Genomic DNA, 9813 nt, shown 5'->3' on the forward strand with positions numbered 1-9813 from the left:
GATCCAGGGAGTCACCACTTCCCAGAGGAGCCAGGTAAGGGAAAAACAAACTTTGCAGTGTTTAGAGGCAGGTGTAGTGCCTGACCTTTGGAGCTGTCGGGTGCGGAGTTGACTTGTCTGTGAAATGCCAGCCTGGCAGAAAGGAATTTCCTACTTGGACTGCGGTTGTTTGTGCTGGTACAAATACCTGCGTGAGGCCCAGGAGCCTTTTTGCTCAAATTGGCCAATTTTTAATGTTTGCCCCTGGGAGCAAAGCTTTCCAGAGGATGCTCCCTGCCAGGAGCTCTGTCCCACTTTCCTGTCCCAGCGAGGGTCTCAGCTCTGTTTCAGGAAGGATCCTCCTTCCTGTTCACATCATCAGCTGGCAAAACGTCGGCTTTATGGGGCACATCTGCTCTCCTCATCGGGCTTTTGATGGAGACCTGAAGTGGCAGGAGGGGAGCCAGTCCAATAACTCCCCAAGATCCCTCATGCTGGCCGGGCTTGTTTCCATGCGATTGCTTTTACCTCTGCCACCAATGCGAGCCCCATCCCTCCTGCTCACTCAGCAACTCTGCCTGCCTGCTGGACCTAACAAATCTGCCACTCCTTTAATTAGCAGAAGGCATCGCAGCCCTGAGGGGATGTGGAGCCTCAGAGGTGAGAAATCACAAAGGAGAAAGAAAAAACAAAAACCACCTGTCTGCTGTCAGCATGGCAGAGGCAGAAGCCTTAATGCTGAATCCTGTTCAGTGTAGCTGCCTGCCCCAGCAGGAGGGAGCTTCTCCTGAGTGAAAAACAAATGTATTTTAGCTTTAAACCAATTACTTCCTGCAGTTGCTGAAATAGCTTTTATTTGGGACCCACTTCTGCTCACTAATGAGCTATTCTGTGCTGTGTGCCAGCTGCTAATGACGTTAGACTTCACTGCGTCTCTCAGCTGTGCTTCACAGACTTTATTCCCCTTTGGCGAGCAGTGGCAGGGGGCTGGCAGCGCAGGCCCACGGCTGCTGCATCTTCCCAGTGATGGGAAACGAGGCCAGACCTGCCCCCCTTCCCCTCCACAAGACACTAGTCAAGGAATGAATGAAAGCAGGCAGCAGCAGCGGGGTTTCTGCTGTTCAGCATGGGGAGAGGCCAGGCGAGCTGTGAGCAGCTCCAGGCTTGCAGCCGGTCCCACTGTTAAATGGGATGAGCCAAGATACAACCTTGTGAGGGCACCGTGTCTGACAGTGAAGCACCGCGCAGACTCATGCAGCCCGGACCTGCCTGGGGCTGTGTCCCGAGCTACTGGAACCAAACATGGGGATTTATTTTTAAACTTGTAATTTTTCAATTTCCATGAAAACAGAACTGTGGGCTGTGGGGTGCTGTCTTGGTGTTGGCCTCACTCAGGCTTCTTTGATACATTCTCCTTCTTCACCCTTGGGGTTAGGAAGGTGGTTTCTGTTTGCATGTCCCAAGGGGCGGATGGTTTGCAAGAGGGCGAGGAGCAGCTGGGGAGGGGAAGGGGGGAGAGCAAAGCCAGCTCACAGCCCTGTGCGAGGTGGCCACCCAGCTCTCACGCCTGCGGTTGTTCCTTGGGGACTGGCCTCCCCCCATCCCGCACAAGGTGATGCCCTCAGTCCGGGGGATTTGTCTCCCCGGTGCTCAGCTGCCACAAAGCCCCCCTGGAGGGAAGCAGACCCCTGTAGGGGGGTGGTTTGCTGAGGCCTAGCCCCCCTTGGAGCGGGGTGGATCAGGGCTGGGATTTTGGGCAAGCCAGAGTCTCCGCATTGGAGGTCTGTCACAGCAGGCTGGTGGGGGCACGGGGTTTGCCCCCCGTGCTTGGCCTGCTGGGAGCAAGGCTGGTGCGTGGCCAGAGGCTGCAGGGAAGTGTCTGCCTTCAGCTGGAGCTCCGTGCAGCTGGGCTCCTGGGAGAGTGGTGCTGTGGCCGCGGATCCTGCTCTGGGGCCAGACGGCTTCTCCGGCGGTGTCCCGGGAGAGGTCCTGCTGTGCTGGCTGCGCTTGACGGATGCCCGACTGCTCCGTCGGGAAGGCTCCTCGGCCATTTGCGCATCCGACCGAGGCTCTTGGGGCTGCATGAGGGAAATGTGTGCTATGCTCGTGGTGCAAAGATGGGGACCGGGGGGCAGCGGGAGAAGTGGGGGGTGAATGGGCCAGACAAACTGCAGCAGGCGAATCTGGGTCAGCTGCTGCTGTGGAGGGTCTCACTGCAGGGCTGGGCTTGGTGCAGCACTTGGGGCAGGGGCTGCTCTGCCCGGGGACGAGGCACTGTTGGAGCAATCCCCAGAGAGAAGCAGGGACTGGAAGAGGGGTGCTGGGGGCTCTGGGAACCATTCTGCATGAGGGCAGACCCCGTCCTCGGATGCTTTTCTCCAGGAGGAGCGCGGCAGGTTGCGAGCTCCTCCTGCCGGCACAGCAGCGGCTGCCGCAGCCCGGGCACCCGGCCAGCAGCGGGGAGACGAGCCTGGATTTGGGGCAAAGCCAAGGGAGCCCCTTACGGAGAGCAGGGGCAGATGGTGGCCCAAGCACTGGGTGCTGCCGGGCCGAGTGCACCCGGTCGGATCTACCAGCGGGTGCAAACTGGGGACATGGGAGGAATGAGTCTGAAGCATCCCGTGGGAGAGAGGGAGGTGGAACAGGGAGTAGCAACTCTCCCTGTGTGGCTCCCTCTTCGCTGCCTTCCCTCCTCTCCTGCCCTTCTCCATCCTGGCACAGGCCCGGGGTGGCACCAAAGGCCCCTGAAATCTGCTTGTGGGCCTGGGTACCGTCCCTGGACCCCCAGAGAGGGACACCTACCTTCCCGGTGATCTCCGTCTGGAGACCATTGCAGGCGCAGCTCAGGGCGGTGGGTTGGTGGATCCAGTCAATGAGCCGTGCGGCAGCGGTGGCCGAGCGGGAGGTCAGGTCCAGCCTGGCCGGGGGAATCCTGGGCGGCATCTCCCAGGTCCCCACAAACCTGCCCCATGGGGACGCCTGGGAGGAAGAGGGGAGCAGGGCCTGGCAAGGGTCTTGCAGCCCCAGGGAGCCCCCGTGCCCACTGCGGGGCAGGAGCAGCCGCCTCTGTCCCCCCAACGGGTGCCCATGGACGCGGCTCACCTGGGAGCGGGGCACGGTGGGGAGCAGGTGCCCCCGGTCATTGGCGACGATAAGCGTGGAGCCCTCCCGCAGCGAGGGGCGCTGGGGGAGCAGGGGGTGGGTGTGTGGCCAGGGATCCCAGGGGAGTCTGGGCTGAGGCTGAGGGGGACCCTGGGGGTCTGGACCAGGGCTGAGGGGGGTCCCAAGGCATCCAGGCTAGGCCGGGGGGGTCCAGGACAGGGCTGGAGAGGTCCTAGGGGTCTTGTGATGGTCTGGGCTGGGGCTGGGGGGGTTCCCGGGGACCAGGGTGGTCTGGGGAGGTCCGGGCTGGGGCTAGGGGGTCCTGAAGGGTCCCAGGGGGGGGTCTGGGCTGGGGCTAGAGGGGTCCTGGGGTGTCCCCGGGGTCTAGCCTGGGGGTCTTGGGCCAGGGCTGGGGGTATCCAGGAGGGTCCGAGCCTGGGGTGGGGGGGCCATATGGGGTCCCAGGGGTCCCGGATGGGGCTGGGTGGGTCCTGGGGCGTCCGGATGAGGGCTGGGGGACCAAAACGGGGCTGGAGGGTTCCCGGGGGTCCAGACTGGGGCTGGAAGGGCCCTAAGGGTCCTGTGATGGTCTGGGCCGGGGCTGGGGGGGCCAAGGGGCGTCCCAGGGGTCCGGGCCGGGGCTGGGGAGGTGTCCCGGGGAGTTGCGGGCCTGGGGTACCTGCCGGCCGGGCCGGGGCACGCTCCAGTTCTGCAGGCGGTGGGGGCTGAAGGCGTCCTCGTACTGCGGGGAGAGCGGGGCCGGGGAGAGCCTGAGCCCGAGCCCGGCCCCCACCTGCCCCGGCCCCCCCGGCCCCCCCGGCCCCGGCCCCACCGGCCCCCCCGGCCCCACCTGCCCCGGCCCCGGCCCCCCCGGCCCCGGCCCCGGCCCCCCCGGCCCCGGCCCCGGCCCCACCTGCCCCCCCGGCCCCCCCGGCCCCGGCCCCACCGGCCCCCCCGGCCCCGGCCCCCCCGGCCCCACCTGCCCCCCCGGCCCCCCCGGCCCCGGCCCCACCTGCCCCGCGCCGTAGCGGGCCGCCATGCGCCGCGCGCGCCGTCTCCCGGCAACGGCCCCGCGTGACCGCGCGCCGCGCGCACCCCCTGGCGGCCGCGACGGGCGCAGCCGGCGGGCGGGGCGGGGCGGGGCCCGTGACGTCAGCGCCAGCGGTTCCGCGCCGGCGGGGGCGGGGGGGCGGGGGGGCGGGGGGGTGTGTGTGTGATGGTGGGTCCAAGGGCGGGTCAAGGCTGGGGTCAGGATTAGCGTTCAGGCTCCGGCTGAGCTCGGACTGAGGTCGGGCTTAGGGTCAGGAGGTGAGGCCGGGACGAGGGGCATCTGCAGGGCGGGTTTGCCGGGGGCAGCCCCACCCCCCACCCAGGTTCCCGTCCCCCGCTCACTCGCAGCCCTGGGGTTGGTGTAGGGGTAGCGTTAGGCTCAGCATAAGGGCTTGGTTTAGCGTTAGCATCGGGGTTAGCACCTGGGTTAGGGTTAACATGCGGGTTAGGACTGATGTGAGGTGTAATGTTAGTGCTAGGGTCCGAGCTGGGGTCAGGGTGAAGGTTAAGGTGTGGGTTATTGTCAGGGTCAGGTTTAGGGCAAGAGTCAGGCTGGGGTTAAGTTTAGGATTATGGGCATCATCGCATTAGGGTTAGGATTAAGGCTGGGGTTAGGACATCCTGGGTCTAGACACCTTTGCGTCCCCCTGCACTCCCTCTTGGAGGACCCCCCGCCGCTGCAGGGGGCTTGGGGGCTGCGGTGGCTGCTCCACTGTCTCCACCAGACCTGACCGCAGTCCCCAGGCGACGGCTCCCCGGCGCATCCCAGCTCGCCCGGCGTCCCAGCCGGCGTGGGGCACCCGCGGCTGCGTGGCAGCGTGCCTTGGCAGCAGCCCCAGAAAGCACCCATGGGTGCTGCGGGGTTGTGTCAGCAGCGTCTGCATGAGGATGCCAGGATGGGTGCTGGGTGCCCTGCCGCTGCCGTGGCATTAGTGACCCATCCCAGGATGCGCTTTCCTCCGCCACTCCGGTGAACTGGTGCCGCTGACTCCCCGGGACCTTCCTGAGCACGGTGCCGGGGCTGCCCAGCTGGGGCGAGGCGAGATGACAGGACAGCGCTGAATTCACTTTAGTTTATTTCTTTTCTTTTTTCTTTTTTTTTTTTTTTTGTTTCTTGTTCCAAACTGCAAATCCTGGTGCCAATGGCATCTCATCTCGAATAACACCCAATTGCTAAAGCCAATGCGGGGGCGCCGGGGCGCCGGGCCGGAGGCAGAAGGCTGCCGGGCAGCCGGTTTGGGCGATTCGGGGCTGCCGCGTCCCTGCTCGCTGCCGAGGGGACGGGCCAGAGAGAAATAAATATTACTGCACTAGCAAGGGATGCCTCCGGGAGCGGGGCTGGGGGCTGCCCCGAGAGCCAGGCTGTGCCTTGGGGGGGGACATACAAAAAAGGGGCCAAAACAAAAAACCAAACCCAAGAAAACGAACTGATGAACCCAAACGAAGTTTGCTGGAAGCCGGGGCCGTTTCGGGAGGGAGGAGGGAGCTGGATTCCTGACTTCAATTTGCACAGCAAGCCCCGGCAGCGCAGCCCTGCGCCGTTTGGCACCGGATCCCGGTGGTGCCACCGGCTCTGGGCTCGTGGTCGCTCCCCCCCCAGTGGAGCCGAATGGGGGGCGGGTGGGGGAGGTTACAGCGCTGGACAGGCGACCTGGTGCCGGATGCCCTCGTTGCACATGAGGGCAGCTGCCCGCTCATCGCCATCGCCATGCTGGCACTGCATGTAGCTGATGCCGTGGGGTGAGTAGCTGTGGTGGGCGCAGACGTTGCAGGTGCGGGTCATGGTGCCGCCTGTGCTGCTCCTGCGGGCAGAGGGGAGCCCCAGCGGCACCTGTCAGTGCTCGGCAGTGCCTGGTGGCACCCATCAGCACCCACCGTTGCCTAGTGGCACCGATCGGTGCCCACCAAAGCTCAGCAGTGCCTGGCAGTGCCCAGTGGCACCCCCTGGTTTCAATCACTGCCAGGCAGTGGCTGGTGGCACTCAGCAGCAGCTGTTGGTGCCCTCTGGCACCCATCAGTACCTGGTGGCACCCACCAGTGCTCATCAGGGTCACTGGTACATCACAGTTCCCAGTGGTGCCTATCAGCACCCATCGGTGCCCATCATTGTCTGGTAGTAGCCACAGGTGACCCGTGGTGGCCTTCAGTGCCCGGTGGCACCCAGCAGCACCCGTGGGTGCCCATTGGTACCCAGCAGTGCCTGTGGGTGCCCATCAGTCCCCAGGAGTGCCCAGTGATGCCCATCAGTGCCCAGTGACGCCCGTCAGAGCCCGCTGGTGCCCGCTGGCCCTGTGCCCATCCTGTGCCCCTCACCTGCAGTCGCTGCAGGCGCGCTGGCACTCCTTCCGACGGTAGCGGCAGATCAGTGCCCAGATGAGGAGCCCGAGCAGACTGAGGAGCAGGAGGGAGCCCAGGATGGAGCCCACGATGATGCCCGCTTGCCTTCCTCCTGCCACGGGAGCACAGCCTGTCACCGCCGGCCTCCCCACCGGCTGCCCACTGGTCACCATGCCCCTGGCGGCACCCTGGCACACAGAGCCGAGCCCCAGCAGCACCCTGCCTGCACTGTCTCCCCTCCGCGGTGGCACTTACTTGGCGCAAGGCTGAGGTTGATCTGGCACACAGAGTAGCCCACGCGGTTGGTGACGCGGCACTGGTAGATGCCAGCGTGCACCTCCGACAGGCTACGGATTATCAGGTCGCCAGGAGCTCGTCCTGCAGTGGGGAGAGGCAGCCCTGTCAGCCCTGCTGGTGCAGCTCTGCTGCACCCGCACCCTCAGACATGGGTGCAGAGGGACACGGGTGCACCGGGTCATGCAGGCGCACAGACAAGCGTACATACAGAGATGGACACCCGAGAACACAGGTGTACACGGACACCCACGTACCTGGGTGCCCACGGCTGTGTGCACCCACCAACAAGTGCACCCACAGACAGGGACACTCCACTCACAAACACCCCCCACCACCCCCGGGTTTCCCCTCCTCCCCCGGGTGGGCACAGCCCCACCAGCACCCACCTTGGATGCTGCCGTGGGGCAGGCGTCCCCCGCCGTAGCCGTCAGCCAACTTGGCCCACTGGTAGGCAAGCGGAGAGGTGCCCCCCCGGCTGTAGCACCGCAGCAGGATGCTGCTCCCCTCTATCAGCTCCCCCTCGGTCCAGCACTGCGGGGTGGCCGGCTTCTCTGTGGCAACAGGGACACGGTCACTGCCGGGGCCACCGAGGGCCACCTGGAGTGCCTGGGGAGGGGCCATGGGGGTGGGGGGGCGGGTGCTCACCTTGCACAGTGACAATGACTTCATGCACGGCCACGGTGTTTTTCTTTACCCGGCACTGGTAGGTGCCAGTGTCGGAAACCTGCAGGTCGGCCAGGCGGATGGAGGCATCGTACTGGCTGGGGTCACTCTGCACGAAGGTCACCCGGTCCTGCAGCCCCGAGCCGCTGCCGTAGTTGACGTGGTGGTCGTGGTAGGACAGGAACTGGGGAAACAAGCGGGGAGTCTGGGCAGGGCTGGTCCGACTGAGGTGGAAAATGCACTGCCCAATGCCTGCCTGGCTCTGCTTGCCCCTGCCTGCCCTGCCTGGTCCTTCCTTACCCTGCCTGGTCTTTCCCTGCCCTGCCAGACCCTCCCTGGTCCTTCCCAGCCCAGCACTCCCAGACGCTGCCTGGCTCTGCCTGCCCTGCCTGGACCTTCCCCTGCCAGACCTTGCCTGTCCTGCCTGCTCTGCTGGGCTTTGTCTGGTCTTTCCAAGCCCTGCCTGCTCCACCTGCTCCTTCCCTGCCCTGCCAGACCTTGCCTGTCCTGCCTAGCCCTGCCTGCCTGGCTGGGCTCCATCTGGTCATCCCAGCCCTGCCTGTCCTTCCTGGCCCTGCCTGTATGGTGGGATGGCAGCTGCCGGGAGAAGTGACACTCACCACATTCTCGGGGCCGGTCCGCTCGGGTGTGATCTGGATCCACTCGATGCCCACACCCTGGGGACCGTTGTCTTCGGGTTCAAGGACGTAGGGGCAGCCCAGTTTCACCGAGTCACCCTTGGCCAGGTACAGCACCTCCCGGCCCTTGCCGTTGATCCTGACGGCCAGGAGGAGAGCTGGGGAGAGAACGGCACCTGTCACGCTGGCTGGGGAAGCACAGGGCACCCCAAACCTGCGCACCAATGCAGCCTGACCCCACACCCCATGGCTCCCAGCCTGTGGGGAGCAGGGACCCGGCTGCCAGGATCAGGCATCCACAGGGCTGGGTGTCTTGGTGGGATTGAGCACCCATCAGGGCTGGTACCCACTGGGTCCCATGAAGATGCATCAGAGACAAAGGGACACGGCAGGCTCAATGCCACCTGCCCAGCTCTGGCCAACACAGGTGGGTGTCGGGGCAGGACCAGCCCCAGCTGCAGGCGCTCTGGTAACCATGGGGTGCATCCAGCACCCTGGGGTGCCCTGTGGCCGGGCAGGGACCCCTCCATCCTCGGTGGCATTGTTGCAGGAGCAGGTCCAAGTGCAGGGAGCCATCAGCGCCTACCTGGCATGAGACCCAGGAGCAGGAGCAGGCTGGCGCCGTGCCCTGCCATGACGCTGCAGCCGTGCCGGGCGGTGAGGAGGAGTGGGAGCAGAGGAGGCTCCGAGGCGACAAGGCAGCCGGCCGTGCGGGGCTGCTTTTACATGCTGGGCCGGGGCGCTCCTCCCTGTGGGGCGGATGCCTTTGGGATGACTGAGTGGCTCCAAGCTGTGCGTGAGCGATGCCGCCCTGCTCCACTCCCTACCTGGCAATTAAGCATCACCATGTTATGGGCTCCCATCCAGCCAGACCCAGGCCAGGGGCCACTGCAAGCAGCACGGGCAGGGGGCAGCATCATGCCCTGGGGCACCCAAAGCAGCGGAGCAGGGCCTGGGAGGGGGGCTGTGGACCCCATGGTGCCTGGTGGTTGGTACCCTGGTGTGGGCACTGTCAGGATGAGTGTGCTGGCTGGAAAAGGCTGCCTGGGACCCTGAGGGAGCAGCCGAAGTGTGGCTGAGAACCACAGCTGCATGAAAGTGCCATCTTGGCCCCATGCAAGTCCCCAGAGCATTTTATTCTTGGGTCAGGATTCAGGGCAATTGGAAGAGCTTAAAGGTGTGGTTTGACCATGGGCTTAAGCACCTGTGGATCCGTCCTCTGGTCCTGCCCCCTCAGCAAGTGGGCACAGGGATGCCATGGCCATGTGGGGACCGTGGCACCCACCGAGCCCATGCTGGTGCTGGTGGCACTGCTGAAATACAGTGCAGAGGCCTGGCTGGTGCTCCAGGCCGTGCCTAATTGCATACGGACATGGTGGCATGGCAGCAGTAGAGGCAGCACACCCTGGGCCACGCTCAGCACAGCAGACGTGACCTAGAGTTTGGTTGGAGGAGGCTGGGACAGTCGGAGGGGAGGAGGTGAGGGGCCAAAACCTTCAGGGATCTGAGGGCAGGAGCTGGGGATAGGGATGCTCAGCAGTGGGTGGAGGAGTTGGGGACAGAGATACTCTGCAGCAGATGGAAGGTGTGGGGACAAGGATACTTTGCAGCGGGTCGAGGGGTTGGGACAGGGATGCTCAGCAGCGAGTCGAGGGGTTGGGACAGGGATGCTCGGCAGCAGGTCGAGGGGTTGGGACAGGGACGCTTGGCAGCGGGTCGAGGGTTTGGGACAGGGACGCTCAGCAGC

The 9813-nt window shown here is 64.9% G+C and overlaps 2 protein-coding genes across 2 annotated transcripts; both read right to left on the reverse strand.

Annotated features, from left to right (window-relative positions):
• Positions 1-470: 470 nt before the first annotated feature.
• On the reverse strand, positions 471-4155 carry CFAP126 (cilia and flagella associated protein 126). The gene is made up of 5 exons (XM_064475338.1): positions 4094-4155; positions 3761-3823; positions 3082-3162; positions 2782-2958; positions 471-2057 (listed from the first exon to the last, which is right to left on the reverse strand). The coding sequence occupies exons 1-5, from the start codon at positions 4118-4120 to the stop codon at positions 1509-1511; spliced, it is 897 nt and encodes a 298-aa protein (XP_064331408.1). The 5' UTR covers positions 4121-4155; the 3' UTR covers positions 471-1508.
• Positions 4156-4574: 419 nt separating this feature from the next.
• Positions 4575-8701, reverse strand: VSIG8 (V-set and immunoglobulin domain containing 8). The gene is made up of 7 exons (XM_064474728.1): positions 8653-8701; positions 8049-8254; positions 7411-7612; positions 7152-7316; positions 6724-6846; positions 6445-6580; positions 4575-5933 (listed from the first exon to the last, which is right to left on the reverse strand). The coding sequence occupies exons 1-7, from the start codon at positions 8699-8701 to the stop codon at positions 5762-5764; spliced, it is 1053 nt and encodes a 350-aa protein (XP_064330798.1). The 3' UTR covers positions 4575-5761.
• Between the last annotated feature and the right edge of the window lie 1112 nt (positions 8702-9813).

This window comes from Phalacrocorax carbo, chromosome 28 (assembly GCF_963921805.1).
Source record: "Phalacrocorax carbo chromosome 28, bPhaCar2.1, whole genome shotgun sequence".
Lineage (NCBI taxonomy): Eukaryota > Metazoa > Chordata > Aves > Suliformes > Phalacrocoracidae > Phalacrocorax > Phalacrocorax carbo.